This window comes from Passer montanus, unplaced genomic scaffold (assembly GCF_014805655.1).
Source record: "Passer montanus isolate IOZ18808 unplaced genomic scaffold, ASM1480565v1 scaffold22, whole genome shotgun sequence".
In the NCBI taxonomy this organism is placed as follows: domain Eukaryota; kingdom Metazoa; phylum Chordata; class Aves; order Passeriformes; family Passeridae; genus Passer; species Passer montanus.
In genome coordinates this window covers 7531461-7548662 of record NW_024366815.1, presented here as the reverse complement: position 1 = coordinate 7548662, position 17202 = coordinate 7531461, and the positions used below count along the sequence as shown (strand labels likewise).

The following is a 17202-nucleotide window of genomic DNA, read 5'->3' as shown; positions in this document are numbered from 1 at the left end:
AAGGGTTAGACTAAATGATCTTGAAAATCTTTTCCAGCCTTAATAATTTTCATAAATAAAAAAGGAATTCTGTTCCCAGAGACAAGATACTGCGAAAAAAAGCATCTGTCAAACAGTACTACTAAAAATGTATTACTTTAATTGATTAAGAAGGCAGAGTTAGGTGTACAGATTCTTTCTCTTCCTTAAATGTATAGTCCCTCTTTTACCAGAATGTGCAAATGGTTTGGAAATGAAGATTTGGGAAAGTTTATAGGAACTACTGGGAATAAAAACATGTAACAAACCTGCATCTCTCCTCTCTCATCAGGTCTGGCTGGCTTTGCAGACTCGGTAGCAGAATTTTTCAAACTGTCTTTGCTGCAGCGCAGGAGCACTTCAACTACATACAATGGGTCCAATTCACCAGAATTTGGCTGTTGAGGGTACAGAAAAAGTGCAGGTCTGTAGCAGTATTTTAAAATACAAGCAGGAATGAATGCAAAACACATAATTTCTCCAGCATTAAAGTTATGAATTGAGTCATGTCTCTTACAGAGTATCAGTTCAGTGTTGCAGTACACTCTGAAAACCCACACTCTGGTGAACTCATTGGGAGATCCCTCTCATAGAAAAACACACTTGAAAAAATTACTCTCCCCCATCCTCCCTTGCCAGAGTAGCCTAAAGTCTGCTTGAAGTTTCAGCTGCATCTGCATTTTATTCTAAATGTAGCTCATTCAAAGAAAGCCAGTATGTTTTAAAACTGTAATGCATATTTGCATCATGCTAGCACAACTTTGCATTTGAAAAAAAACCCAACCCAAAATTTAGGGGATCTCTTTCATTTGCAGGTTCCAGTTTTCATGCACAACAAAGACCACAGAAAAATCTTTCAAGCATAACAGCTTATATCTGTGGCAAGGAGAAAGCTGCATTTTACAGGCTGCATCTTTATACAACCCAAACGGTATCCATAACATCTGACATTCATTTAAAGAACACAGACATGTAGATGTGGTGATTAAAGACTACTGTTCACAAGGCCATAACCTTTTTTACATCCTGCTTTAAAAAAGACTGGCAATAGTTATTTGGATCAATATGCACTAGGGTTGCTCAAATACACTCCTACTACAAACAAGTACTTTTTAGGACTTTGAACAGAAGCAAATTATAGGCCCAACACACAAGGCAGACATCACCTTTTAAAATACCATATGTAAGCTTTCTGCTTCCAAATACAAGAGAAAAAGAAGATATTATTTTCAAAATCCCATCTTAGTTCATTTTTACTGGGCAATATTTTTCATTACAAATCTACAACATACTATTTTATTTCACTGCATGCCAGCTAGCATTTTTAAGGGATTCTCAGAAGTGCTATGAGAAAGTGCCACCATAAACTAAAGAGAAAAACAGGGTTATCCTGTTGTACAAGCTAAATTATTTCTTCAAGAAGTACCAATTACTTGCTCAGGAAGAAACTGTTCCTCTGAAATATATCCTACATTTGCAGAAAGCACTCACAGCAAGGTAGGAGATCCAAACCACTTCACCCTCTGAATTAGAATTTTAAAATACCCACATGTACCCAGATCAGTATCCAGGCCAAAGCCAGGGAAAGCACAATGCTGACTTGAATGAAGTAGAGACTAAACTCATAGCTGCACAAGTGTGCTACAGAAAATACTAGAACTAGAAATATCTAGAAAATTATGAGAGGGGAAAAATATTTCTACCTGAAATTGTATTGTAAACTTATTAATAAAGCAGGAGTATAAAAATCATTAACATCTGCTGCTAATATTTCTCTGTTTAAGTTTACATACACCAACAGCTTTTAGAAAAAGCTGACTAGATGTGACTCCACCTACAACTGCTTTTTTAACATGCACTGTTTTCCTTCAACAGGATTTCCTACAACAGTATAGGTACTAAAAACCACTACAGTCTAGAACAGCAACATGCTTCTATATGCAAGAATAAAAGGAGACTAGAACTCTTAAAGCACTTGTTAGCCACAGACTTCTCTATCATATCAAGTTCAAATGATTCTTTAATTCATCCTGCATCAAGTCACATCCTTCAAGGACAAAATTAAGTCCTTTTGAGCAGAGTACTGCAGAATTATTTGAATTCTTAGGATTTTAGATTTGCCCTGAAACACCTCTTACTTCAAGTGTTTGGAAACAAACCAAAATAAAAAAGATGATTGTGCCCAGGAACCAAGAAGAATAGAAAAAAAACCAAATTCAGAGTCCCAGACAGGTAATATCAAACTTACTGACAATTCAATGACCACGACAAAAGAGATGTTTATGTAGTAAACATTATAAATAAATAAGGATTATAATAATCTAAACAGGGAAGATAGAATTGCAGCATCTCAAATTTTGGTATCAATAATTTTTAACAGACAAAAATTTCACGTCTAGAATCAGGGATGAAATAATACTGACTATCAACAGCACAACAGTATCATTAGCTTACTTCTGGCACAATCCAGTGGAAATAAAATTTCTCACTCAAAAATTTTTATGGGGTTTTATGAATTCCAAAGGACATAGTTAATGTGCTGCCTACTATCATTTAGAATATATAGCAAGCATCCCTGCTTCAGATTAATTCTATTCTGAACAACAATAGATAGAAAAGTGCTATTTGTATTGACAGTTTCATGGAACACTGATTTGTCTAATTACATTGGAACATCTACATATAATTAATAATAAACATAACTGACATAACTCATGCATTTGCAAAGAACAAGGAGTATTATGTGAAATACAGACATACTATAACCCAAAATTCATTATTAATTGCATAGATTTCTCATTAGAAAAAGGATTTAGGAACTATGATATAGCAAAGAAAAATTTGCAACTAAACTAGCAATATAGTCTAAAAGTGAGCCCAAAGAACTGTTCCACTTAGAAGTGGATGAAGGTCTAAAGATACAGCATAAGTAATATCTTTCCAGTACTAGATAAGTATACTTGCATACTTTAAATAGTAATGGGGAATGACATCTGTGTCTCAGGACAAAAAAGCATTGAATAGACACTAAAATGGGTAAACAACAACTTCTTCAAGTAATTTGTTTTGCCTCTGCTCATAGAAACTAGTCTTTTCATACTGACTTTAAAAGTTACATTGCTTTAAGTTTGTTCCTTAATTTCCAGTATCTATTGTCATTCTTTCCACACACTCAGAAGGAAAAATTCAACCCAGCTGAGAGAACAACTTAATGAAAAAAGTGCTGCTGGAGCCACATCCATCTCTTGCAAAACGGTCCATAATTTCAAAGCTAATATTCAAGCCCAAAGGTTACACAACAGTAAGTGACACAACAGTGAGACAGGCCAGATAGGGAAGGCAAATATATATGTGAATAAAATATGACACAGATAGAAGAAATGCCTGCAAGTGACACAGAAGTTGGCAATTTTACAGAGAAAGCTGGAACTAGGGGACAATCTGGTTTATTACTTGTGCGTCTCTATGAGAAAAGCAATCCACAACCAAAGATTTAAGCAACAGCAGTAACAGCCCAGTTTTTCAACTTAAAAAAAGAAAGAGATACGACTGTCAAAAGGAAGATGGAAAACAAAACAGCATCTCTTTTAGTAAGTTCCGTATGAACATTTTTCTCATTTCCTCTCTACTGAATATATATTAGAAAAGTACCAAAAGGTGCCACAATGAACAGGTGCCACCAGAACTTAACAGACACAACCTTGCATTTAGCCCTAGCAAATAAAGGCAATGATCTGCTAAAATTACAGCCAAAATGCTATCAGAGAAAAATATGGTTGTAACCTGGGTTTTCATTTACAGAGCAGAGAAGCTGGTCAAAACATTTCTGAAAGGGAGACCAACACACCATCTAAGAGTTACACAAAGACCAACAATGAAAATGCATTTCTGGAAGTCTGGCTTCTATTGCATCACTGCCCTCTGTCTTTTCTTCCAAATGTCCTCAGATCCATTTCTATTGTTTTGCTCTCTTTGTATTTTAATTTTCCAACTCTATGGCAACATCTCCGAGGACAAGCAATTCCATGTCCCACGTCCTAATTTAGGACTCAAAGCACAATTTGCCAGTTTAAGATAACCCACTCCATAGAGCCAAATGTCAGTCTCCCACTGCTCTCAGCCTTCACATAGGGCTTCTATAGATATTCTGAGAGAAAACAGTATATTTATGAGAGAATTCAGTATCTTTCTTGTGAACAACCTAAATTAGCACTGGCAATGTCTCAGAAACAACTTTGAAACATTTTCAGTGCTATGTAAAACCAAGCATTTCATATCCACAACATATCCACATATCCACGTTTCATATCCATAACATATCCACAAATATGTTAAAAGTTAAAAACTGAATGCTAGACTTGGAGTTTTCTGCATCCTTTATAGTATTTCTTTACACTCTCACTTCAGGAAGTTCAGAGCTTTTTGTAAATTTGGGGTAAAAGGAACTTTTTTTGCCTTTGAGAACTATAAAGAAATAGGAGTTTTATCTTATTTTCAGAAAAAAACAGTCTGGTACATATTTTGGTAATGGAGAGAATGTGTATTTTACCTTAACATTTGATTTCTTAGAGAAATTAACAACCACTCCCCATCCGTAGTCATCACCTTCATTCTTCACCTGGAAATATGGCAAGATGTTAGAATTTAACATATATAACAACATTCTAGCACGCACAACGTTTTGTATTTTTGGTATTTACAACAGCAGTCATGGACTACTATTCATCATGAAAACAGTATTTATTTTAATGCATTATTGAATGCTTAGCAAAGAAACACATATCAAAACTGGAGTGTAGTGTGACATATGTAATTTTTCAAGATGGTAAACTGGGTAAAAAAATGAACCTTGCAGATTTCACAAATAGGTGAAAATGAAAAACAAAATAAAAGAAAAATCAAATTACCTTTACCAGTCTTCCTGGCTGTAGAAAGGGCAAGCAGTACTTTGGTTTGTGAATATACTCTTCAATATCTTTACCCAGTTTTGCAAGCTGCTGGCGGATTCTGTAGTATATCACCACATTTTCTTCATTAGGAATTACAATTTTGTTGTACTGTGCTTCCAAATTATTGACTCCTATAACGAAAAGGAAAATCTCATGAAAATTAATAGCTTCACAGAGATTGTTTTACTTTCAGATCTCCGCAACTAATATTTTGTGACCATTTCTAGTACTAATTTTTTACTTACAATAAACCATTCTTTCGAAAGCTAGAAATCTGTACATTTATCCACTGAATTAAATACCAGTGTTATTTTCTTAAAATAAACAGTTTGAGAAACTGGAAAAGTCTGACACCAAATTATCCAGTAATAACAGATCTAAGTTTGCACAGAAGCCACATAAAAACTTGCAATGATTTTGTAGACAGGTCTACCACTACAGTGTCTACCATTGCTTTTTACCTCCTCCTACAAATATAAGATTGCTCAAAGGTATCTTCTAAAAAGATGTGTTTCAACAAGAGGAGAGTTGTTAGAAGATGTTCCTCCTAACTTGTTTTAGGCTCTGATTTATTAATTGAAAATCAGTATTTTCTTTTTCCAATAATTTTGTACCTTATTTAAGCAAATCAGTTTTTATTCTAAACAGTATGAATCATTCTCTTCTTCTGGTATTATCACCAGCAAACAATAATGAAGAACAGATTATAAAAAAATCTCTTTTTCCTCTCTACCAACTCATCCTCTTGCATGCTGTTTTTGAAGGCTCATAAGTGGCCTGGAAATCCCACTTCACAGGGACTTGAGAGATAACTCAGGTAAGTGCTCCTTATTTTTAACTGCCGATTTTGAAAAGTAATAAGCCATCCATTCATATTCATGGCATACTTTCTTCCTAAGTAGCCAATTCTCTCCTTTTTGTTTTTAATTGAAGGGACTACAAAATTCTAATGCCCAGTATGGTGCCTAAACTGAAACTGTCCAAGAGCTATGAAAAATGTTCTTCAGCTCCATTTTTCTATTTAAACATCAATGCTGGAATGGCAGAATAAAGATCTAGGCCAAATGGAACAGGGAAATAAAGGAAGGAAATAAATATTATATTTAACTACTACTGCACCTGCAAACTAACAGAAAGGTAATTGAAACCCTCCCTCTGCATGGCTATATAAACACTTTCTCTTAACATTCAATTAACAAATGAACAGAAAAACTGCTCAATAATTGTAATTACCTCTCAGGTTCTTAAGATTCTCCTGGATTAAGTTTTGAAATCTCCCTCAGTGGTTGAAATTTCCAGACACTGACTTTGGCTCAAGAAAACTCACTACTCAAGGATTGTGGGACAAAATGTACTTACTCAGTGGAGTGCAATTAAAGTCCCAGATCTCTCTGAATTTTTCTCTGTGTTATAATTAAACTTTTCTTACCTACACTACTCTGAATGCAGTGCAGTTAAGTTCTTTTTACAGCTTGTACTGAGATACTAAAAGATGAAAGATTTTCTTCTCTAAGATTTTTCTTCCCTGCATCTTAGATGAGCCATGGAAGTTTTAAATTGTTCTTCCTTCTTCCCACCCTATAGTTTAGCAATATAACAACCACTCTTGTCTGACTCACAGAGGAAAGCTCTCTTTATAAACTGACAGTGCATATCAGTATACGTCCTAAGACCAAGAGGAAATTACTGAAACTGTAACATGGCAACAAATGGTGCAGTGGCAACTGTTGGCAGGGAAGACAAAAACTGCACAGGTAAAAACTCCTATGAGCATAATAAAAATACCTAAAGTTACCATGTATTATACCTACTCACATGAGAACATGCAGCAATACTTACTTTCCACTATTTCTGGAATAGTTCTGTAATGTTGGAACTGATAAAATGATTTTTCTAACATGTATTCAGGGTTGATTTCCTCCACTCGAAGTAAGTTCAATACCATGTTGTATGTCAGGTGGAAAGCACTGTTTAAGGGATCAGCTGAACCCTGAAAAAGATTCAAGAACATTTTTAATTTGAAAAAAATATTAATTGTGACATATAAGAACACATTGGATGAATCATGATGCAGTGTTTCATATGAGGAGCTGCTTTGATGAACTGCACAATTTATCTTAAATTCAGATTACATACTGCATAAAATCCTAAACAATTTTATTATGCTGAACATGTAAAAGTATTTGTACTATATAGGTACTTATCACAGCTAGGATATTATAAATGATATTTGAATGCAAAGTTCAGATAAAAAATTTAGACGCTTCCAGCAGTTTGCACTTTGGATTCCATCACCTTAACATTAAGGTAATAGTTACTTAGCTATTTAAAGCAATCCATTATTTTAACACTGAAATAAACCCTTTATTTGCAAGTCTTAAGACATACTGATTACATTGCCTATTTTTGCACAAAATTCCCAGGATACCAATCTGATAGTTCTTGAATAACATTTCATTATAAAATTAACATAACTTGCAGGTAGTTTGAGAGAAGTTGTAAACTCTCCTCTGAACACCCTACTCTACATGATCCTGACAGACCCATGGCTTTGGAAAAGATGACCTCCATAGATCCCTTAAAATCCCCACCATTCTGGGATTCTGGCAAGTTAATTTTTTTTTTTAAACAGTGCAGTATATACAGGTATTTTGATTAACCTAAGAATAAAAGATGCTGAGAAAGCATTACAGGGAATCATTACCTTCTTTATCCATTCTTATTTTTTAAGAATTTCTACTACTGTCCTCTGTCAAAAAGGAGTACTGGACTGGGTAAATGCATCTTTGGTCTGATTCATCATTGGCTGTTCCTATGTTCTACCCAAGAGGACAATCTTGTTATCACAAAAGCGCAAACATTTAATTGATATGGACTAAAACAACCAGTTATTCAAAGAACAAACGAAACACTTGAACGGCGTCCAAAGAAGATCTAGAAGAGCTCAACACACAGCCTCTCCAAGAAAGGGCAAGCCCAAAACCTGTCTCTCACTTAAATGTCAGCACAGAAGGCAACCTTGATACACCAAACTGCTGAAATCACATGAGAGAGAGAGCCAACACTTCTGAAGTACAGAACTGCCCAACTGCAGTGCATAATCTTTCATCCAAGTAGAGCTAGTTTCAAAGGAATGGGTATCTGACAGTCCTTCAGAAAGGATACAAGGGAAATTCAAGTGTTATGAAATAGAAAATTAATGCTTTTGTGCAACTAAAGTAGTGGAAAACAGAAGCACCAGAGAGCTGGACAGAATACAACAGAACAGCAAGATAAACAGGTTTTTTATAAAACCTAGACAGATTTCACAAATATTTCAGAGCTCTTTGAAGGTGATAACAAGTACATGGATTATATACCTCCCTGATTCCTGAAATGCTTATGACAATACACCGACCTCCAGCAAAGCAGCATAATTAAGTGTTTAAGGGATGTTTAAAAACTAAACTTTTGTGAATTCCTCAACAGAAAACAAGTGCAATTTCGGTGTTTTGCAAAACAAAATTTCCCAGACACTTAAAGAGGGCTGGACTTAAAGGCAAAGACAGAAAAATAGCAAGGTCTGCTAAAAATTGTACGAGATGTCTGAAGCCATCCAGAAACAACAAATGACAAAGCATAAAATGGCAAGTGAAATCTAATCTGAAGGTATAATAAAAGACAATGGACAACAGTTTCCAATAGTCTTGTACCTCTCATTCTCTTAAAATAATGCATATATGAAATATAAGAGATTTACAAAACAAGAATTGTCGTTTCAACAAGGCCTATGAGTAAATTTAGTTATGATTAAACATTTTAAAAAACAACAAGAATGTAACAAGAAAATAAGGATGATTCAAGACATAGTTTTCATGCAACTATATGATTGTTAAAGTTCCACATATTCTATCAGATATTTTAGAAGCTAGAAAGGCTGACACTAGAAAACATGCAACTCTGCACCTCTTGTAAGCTCAAAAATTGCTTTACCTAAACTTTATAATTTCTTGCAACTAGTTTATTTGCTTTTCTCAATTAGCAGATATTTCCTTATCAAACCTAATTTAAAAAATCATTGGCTACTAAAAAATTTAACTGATGATTTGTTTATATATGCAAATGCTGAAATTCAAATCCAGTGGTCTTCCAGATCAAACTTTAAATGACAATACTACAATGCACACATTTTTCTTTCAATTTTGAAGATATTGTCAGGAATTCAGATCTCACATCCATTTATGCACTGATATCAAAGTAAGAGGCAGTCTGAATCCAAAACTCCTTCACATGTACAAGATTTAAGAATACTGTAATTCCATTTGCTTCAAGTGAGACAGAGCTTTATGAGATTACCTCACAAATGCTAGAATCCTACTCACTGCCTCATTATTTTGTCTCAGAAAACAACACAATTGTTAGAGAAAAGCTTTCAGCATATGTTTATACTCCGAAAGTACCATGTAAAACAAGTTTTGGATAAATCATGTTCTAGTGTTTTACTTCCCATGGGCACTCATTCTAGATTACATCTCTGAGTGGATCATAAACTCACATGTACATTTTCACCTCAAGTCTTCTGCATCTCAGAGCAGAAGTATCTCTTAAAGTAGGCCATGAAATGTGTATGTAAAATAATATTGTCAGTTCTGCAATCACCACAGATGGGTTTCTACTAACTGAAATGTCTCACTAATTACAATATCAACAGTGGAGCTGTGGTGCTCAAGTTTCTACAGATGCCTCTGGTTTGATATATCAAATAAAGATGACAGAATTTCTGTTGCTGATGCTAAACAACACGTAGCATAGCTTTTTTTCAGACCAGCTAAAAGGATTATTACCTCCTGTCTATTTTTCTAAATATACTATTTATTCTAGGAAAGAGAAATTATCACTCCATAAAAAGCTTACCTCTCTATAACAAAAAATGCCATTTAAAGAACGGCATTTACCGAAGGATGGCACAGCAATTATGCCAGTGTCAGCTAACAGTGGTCAGATTCTTTCCTAATGCAATGTCCACTGCTCTAGTCAGGCATCAGCTAAAGAAGCTGGAACACACTCACCAGCTGGCTACAGGCACTAGAGATCTGGCAACAAGCTGCTGGGTGACTGCTCTGATCACACAATGAAACAAATCCTCTTTCCATTCCTGACATCTTGGAGGGAAAACCTTTACCATGTGCTTGCAAGACTCACGGAACAGAACCATGTCACACTCCTATCTAAATGTGATCATTAAGTGAGAAATCAAGGGACTTCACACAATTACAATATATACACAAGACATGCCAAGAAAGACCAATCAGTTCCTGCAGATTCACTTTAAATACCTTTTCTTAAAATCAGCAGAATTCAAATATGAAGGAGTGATTTAAAAACAAACAAAAAAGCCAGCTATTTCAGAGAATACATAAGTAGACTTACTTGAAAGGCAATGTTTGAGCCAGTTGCTGATGTGGCAATTTTTATTTTAAAACACATGATTAGCATTTTACCATTTGAAAATATGGTCATTCTTAATAGCAGTTAAAATACAAATCCTGTTTTGGCAAAAAATGGTGAATTTTTCCTGTTCCTTCATCTCATAAACACATCTTTCTCCAAGTTTCAGAAACTCCTGTCTTCTCAAGTGTTCTCTAAGCAATACATTTGAAATCAAGAGTTCTGAGAAGCTTATTTTATCTGAAAACTGAAACTGCTACTTCTTCAAATGAAATAAGCTCTACTGTATTACTCTACCTTCAGCACAGCCAGCAAGTTCTGCCACATGCATGTCAGTCATAGTCTCCACCTACTACCCCAGAGTATCAGCAGACTCACACCTGACAGGGAGACATCACCTGTATGCCCTTGCTTCATTCACTTAGCAGGAAACCTTATACCAAAATACAGTTGTTCTTTTATACTAAGTACACTCAAGGCATGAGTAGCCCATCAGCCTTTTATGGCAAATACTAAAGACGGCCATGATTACTGAAGAGACAATTAGTGCTTACCTAAAGTCACCTGTCAGATACATAAGGTGGAGAGAAGCAAGTAACAGGAGGGGAGGGAATATAGGATATATTACTGACAGGAAAATGGAAAAGGTAGGCTTTTCCTTCCTAACTTACTTTCAAAGAGTCTTTACAGTATTAAGTGTTCAGCTATGCTGGATTTTGGTTATTGCCAAGATACTGTAAGATATCAATCAGTTTTAACTTACACGTTCTCCATGATGGTTATCTCCTCCTGAAACCTTTTTTCTGCTCTTTTGCCAATGGCTCCCAGATTGATTACTTTACTTACTTAAAAATACTGTGAAGCACTTAGTTCATCCTCTACCAGAAGACTTTCTGTCAAAATACATCAACTTTCTCTTCAACAAGCTAGGCTCCACCATCATCTATCTCAACATCTCTCTGTCTCTGAGGAAGCTTCACCCTTATCTCCACAGAAAAGACTCCATATTACAGAAAAGAAGAACCACCAACCACTCAATGAAGAAGATCAAGTAAGAGCCTGATATTATCAGAGCTGCAAAAAGAGTTGGTGAGAAAAACTGATTTGAACAGGCATCAAGAAGTCACTTTCAAACATGCACAGCCTCCTGTAACTTACTGCTGCTGAAGAATTACCATTCCAGTTCTCCAGCCTCCTATTCTGCAAGTAATCCTGCCTCTCATTCCTTCACAGAGGACAGTCCCCCCCACCTCAAAAATTTAACAAGACTGCAGTATGAGATTTTTTTTCTGAATAGTTTTTAAAAAGCAGAATAACTTTACAAGCTTTTCCATCCCTCTGGATGACAACTGCCTAGATACATGAGTACAGATAGCATATATCAACTCAAGGTCTCAGAAATCAACCATCCCCTTTACACTTGCAACCACTTCTCATAAAATTTTGAGCTAACTTAACAAAAGCACCCTTTCAAGTTTTCTGGGATCTGGGTTATTAGATGTATGCAACAGAATGACTGGATTAAGCTGATAATGTTAAAAATCAGGAACATAATAGTAAACAATTCACTACAGAAAATAATTTAGTCAAAAGCTAAAGGAAGTACGAGAATCTGAACACTATAGCTGCTATACAGTGTTCCCTGCTCAAGTGCCAATAATTTCAGAGCAAATCCTCTTCTTAATACAACCAAACAATCCAACAGGAGATTCCATATTTACTGGTATAACCATTTCTTGCCCACATAAACAAGAAGGATATAAAGATTGGGATGAAGAAGATTAGTGTATGGAATTGATACAAACAGTATTTTCCCCCTTTTTTTTACTGTTAAGACTTGGAAGCTCTGTCTAACTAGAGATGTGAGAGCTGTCATTGCTGCATAATGGCATGCAGCGTTGAGCAAGACATACATTAGGTAAGAGTTACTCCCTCTGTTATCTCTTACAGCAGGAGAAAAATATTTACATTTTTAAATCCGTTCCCGTGAAGAGAGAGGAACAAATTCTCTACATTATGTTCTTGCTCCTCAGCCTGTCATGGGAACATCAAATGGCAAATACTGTCTGAAACAAATTAATTTGCAAAGCAACAATAAAGTATCTTTCATAATGATGAAATTAGATACAATATAGGACATAATTTACACTATCTTGGTCCAGTGACAGTTTCATTTGCTTATCAATGTTTCCAGAAATAAACTGAATCAAAGAGTTTCCAGAAAGGAAATCACAAAGCACTTTACAAAAAGAGCAAAGAACAGAACAAGCTGGTAATAACTAAAAGATCTTTCCCCTTTTTTTCGTCATAATGGGAAAATAAGTGGACTTATACGTCTGTAACAGTCATCACCACAAATTTCTATTAAAACCCTTATTAAATAGAAACAAAAGTGACTGCTTGATATGTCTGTAAGACAAAGAAACATCTCTTGTGAAATGACAGCACTCTTTTTTCCATATATCAGTAATAAAATAAACACACAAATATTCAGTCTCTCTCAGAAATACAAAAAAAACCCTATGCAGTTACACTGATAGCAGAATTATCCTGAGCTACATTAGCACAACTGCAAAATCAATTAAAAACTCTTCCAAGAGTTTGTTTTTAACGGACAATGGTAAACAGCTATTTTAAGCACAAATTTATTACCAACCTGGTTCACTGCTTTGCCCTCAAACCAGTTACACCAGGACAAACAGAAGCCACTGTGGGTGGCAAAATACTGCTCCAGCAGGCTTTGCTGGTGAAAATACCTCAGGCCGCGATTCAACACAAGCTCCAGTTGTCACAAGAGACTTAAAAGGAAAACAATGTAACTCTGTGTCTCTTGCCTCCAAATACTACCTTCCCAAGTCAGTTTTGAATGTTGGAAATTTTCAGCCATTTACCCTCTCTAACACAGTAGGCTACTGTTGTATTCATCCTTAGTTTTACTTCAGGATGGCAACTCCAAGTTCTGGTCTTCTCCTTGTTTTTGGAAAAAGCAAATGGTATCTCTATCTTCAGAAAGAAACTAGCTGACATCCTTAACAGATTTGTCACTAGAGGTATCAGGACAGTGACATATTTATTTCACAACACTTTACAATTTCCGTAAATATGCAGTATGTTTTAACTTAAAGGAAAAGTATTCTCTAGCAAAGACTACCTAGTTCTATAAAATATTAATATCAAATTAAATTTTTAAAAGTACCTTCTCATCTGTTCATCTGAAACCTATCCTTTGTTTTAAGAATATGAAGGTAAAGAAAGAAACCGGGCTTAACCAAAATGGCACTCACATTTGTAGTGATGAGTTTATCAAAGTAAATTTTCCAAAAATCTGGAGGAAAACTGCTTTCCACAACTGAACTAGTAAAACTTGAAGTATTTTGTGGTATTAAAGCAGCAACCACAATTAATAAATAAAACCTATTACCTTAGTCCTACAGGCTATTGAAAGTCCTGAGGTGAAGTTCAAGAATGACAAACCATTTTATACACCATTTGATGCACCCCATTTTCCTACATTTTGGTTGCAAACATCAGCAAGAACAGCTATTTGCTGTTCTCCTCCATCTGCTGGATTGCATAATTATGCACAAAACTGTGACCCTGTTCACAAAGGTGTTTGATTATCCATTTCCCTGATCTCTGTGATTTTATGCTAGAATCTTGTTGACTTTAAGGCGATTTTAAATTAAGGTTAGACTTTAGTACCTTCCTGAATCAACGCCTGGAAAATTCCTGCAATGCTTGCTTTGTAAGGTAAGAAAATGTTGGCCATCTACAGTAAAAACAATTACTTCACATTAAAATTATTTTTATCTAAATACATTTTATAAAGTATTCAAAATACGTGCTTCACTGTGATTCTCATCTATATCATAACTTTAGAAGAATACTGTACTGTCCTCAAACCACTATTAACAATCTTACTTTAGATTTTGCAATGTCTTTTCCAACAAGTATTAATGCCTACTTCCAGGTGAATTATTTCTCTCCTGATACAGGATTTGGTAAATTTCTCAACTCCTGAGGCATTTTTTCCCCCCCAGAAGTAACTTCTGAGTTAAACCAAAGTACCACAGCATAATTAAGATGGCATGCTAAGCTGATGTTTGCAGAGAAAACAACTGGACTGTCTGAACTGCTGTCAAGCTCATTTGCCTGGTACAATAAAACAATTTAAGAATTAAAATAAAATGCAACGAGACTTCTAACACAGCAGCATACAGGCCAAATAAGGTCAGTACAGCCAGCTCTATAAAATGAAGGCCCTGCCAAGGAACTAGAAGTAGCTAGTGGAGTATCTCCTACAGCTTGGCACTGAGGCACTTCATGTTCCATATACAAAAGACAAGAAAGCATATTGAAGTATTTTTTACCTTGACAGACAACTGCATTCCTGTATCAGAAATAGTAACTAGCAGGGCTGGGGAAAGGATTGGCATTGATGAAGTTACACCTCAGAGTCCTGTGCTCAGTTCTGAGCCCCTCACCTCAAAAAGGACTTTGAAGTGCTGGACCATGTCCAGAGAAGGACAACAAGGCTCATGCAGCATCTAGAGATCCTGTCTTAGGAGAAACATCTGAGAGAGTTGGGTGTGTTTATCCTTGAGAAGTGGAGGCTCAGGGGAATCCTCACTGCTCTCTACAAGGGGAAAAGGAGGCTGTCTGAAAGGAGGTTGTAAGTTGAAGTCCGGTATCTTCTACTGTGCCTACAGGGAGAAGACCTAAGGAAATGGCCTTAAACTGAGACAGGGGACATTCAGATTAGATATTAGAAACAATTTTTTCACTGTTAAGGTGGTCAGGCACTGGTCAGGTTGTCCAGGGAGATGTTGGAGTCACCATCCCTCGATGTGTTTTAGAAGTACCTGGATCTGGCACTGGGTAATGTGGTTTAGGGCTTGCACTGGTAAAAGGTGGGTTGACAGTTGGACTTGGTGATCTTAAAGGTCTCTTGCAACCTTGATGATTTTATGTTTTCTTTGAATTTTTCAGTCTGTCTCCTCCTGTGATGGAGTAAGTAAATGCAATGCACTGATAGGCTCAAATTCAAAGTTCAAAAACCTACTTAGGTACCACATTTTCACAGTACAATCATCCATTCTGGTAACATAAGTAGAGATTATGTTAGAATCTTATGCTCAAGATTTTTGTCTTTTAGAGACATAACAAATTACCACTGCTGAGTAACTCAACTCTCTCTCTAGGAACGCATCCTTGTAGCATGGCCAAGTTCCAGCTGGAGAGATGCTCCGGTTTCAAAGGCTATCTAGCATCACAAAAAAGCTTTATACTTCCTACCTAAACTAGCACAATAACTTCCTACCTAAACAGCTTGTAAGTAAGGAAAAATAGATATTAAGACAGGAAACAAAAAAAATTTCCAATAGAATACTTCTTTTTATCGTGCAAATGTACAATTATAATTTACCATCTTCAGAAAACTGCCCCAATAGTCTTGTAAGCATTTGAGTTTACAGATTCATGCAAATCACCAGTTTACTAACTATTTAGTGGTCCAGTATATGCTAAGGATAAACAAAGAAACCTAGTTGCACTGCAGAAGACAAATGTACATTACTGAGTTTAATAAATATTTACAAAACTCCCTTGTAAGAACTCCATCTAAGAATGGAATGCTGAATCTAAGTGTGGAGTACTGTACACAATGTCGCAATGAACAGCGCCACAGCCAAACAGCACAGCTGCAGCAGTGCTGCTGGTAACAATTCGCTCAAAGCTCTCACTTCACCGACCACAGCAGGAGGCAGCTGACAGCAGGATTCCTAGATGTTTTGCTCTAGTGTTCAGGAAATGGTTTGGACCAGACACCCCCACATTAGGGTTGAAGAGCTATGACAAAAATGTTCTATGTAAATGTTCTATCATTTTCAAGAAGGCTAATTTATTTCTTCTGGAGTTTTTCCTATAAATCTTTAGCTTATCCTGAAAGCAGAATACTACCACTAGGCAGGACCATGATCTTACTACCAACAAATACCACCAGTACAGAAAATCTAATTGCAACATACTTAATGATGACTAAGAATTGTAAATATTGTATAAATTAGATAATGTATATTGTGTAACTTTTAGTCTGTATTGATTTTCTTGGCCTGTTAGACATGGAATTTCCTCTAGATGCTTTGTATTTAAGAACAAAAATAAGAAGGGGGTTTTTTTGTGCTGTACTGCTCATTTCATAAAAGGTTACTCTTACTGCCTATATAGCAATTGGCTAAATAGTTACAGAAGCTACAGAAAGATCAATATCTTCATTTTAGCCACTTCTGACCTTTTTCAGAAAATTCTAAGTCAATCTTTGTTTACAAGTTAAGTAGTATCAAAAATTAATTAAATACATGAATTCATTTAGATCAGTGGAGGAGAAGCAAGATCTAACATAGAAAGCAAAAGCAATTATTTTTCCCATCTATTTCCTTATAATTCAAAAGGAGGAAAAATCAAAGGTCTTGTTGATTCAGTGAAGTGCTTCTTCTTCCTCTGTCTTAATTCATTCAGATTGAGTTCTATACCTCTAAATCTCTAAATTTATCTTCATTTAAAGTATGAAGATAAATACTTGAAATACCATTTTTTCCTTAAGCCATTATTCCATATGAATTAACCCTTTTGGTGACTTTTTATAAATATTATTTATAAGGATTCTCTTTTGTTTCTCTCATTTTGCATATTCTCTTTATTTTTCAGCTAAAAGTAAGTGTGAAACAAAATTACATCTGTTTTCTTCAACAGTCTTAACAACTGACAAAAACCCAGTTAAAAAAGTCTTCATACATCTCAGAGATGTACA

General features: G+C 35.5%; 1 protein-coding gene across 3 annotated transcripts in view; it reads right to left on the bottom strand.

Annotated features, from left to right (window-relative positions):
* Window positions 1–17202, bottom strand: part of MTREX (Mtr4 exosome RNA helicase) — a 44931-nt gene that overhangs the window by 11188 nt on the left and 16541 nt on the right. For all 3 annotated transcript variants that reach the window (XR_005627505.1, XR_005627506.1, XM_039709630.1), the window contains exons 16-19: window positions 6807–6957; window positions 4926–5098; window positions 4568–4636; window positions 288–416 (exon numbers count right to left, since the gene is read on the bottom strand). Coding sequence is in view for 1 of the 3 variants with exons in the window: in XM_039709630.1 (XP_039565564.1) it covers window positions 288–416; window positions 4568–4636; window positions 4926–5098; window positions 6807–6957 (522 nt within the window). In the remaining 2 variants the exon portion in view is untranslated. The remainder of the gene's footprint in view (window positions 1–287; window positions 417–4567; window positions 4637–4925; window positions 5099–6806; window positions 6958–17202) is intronic.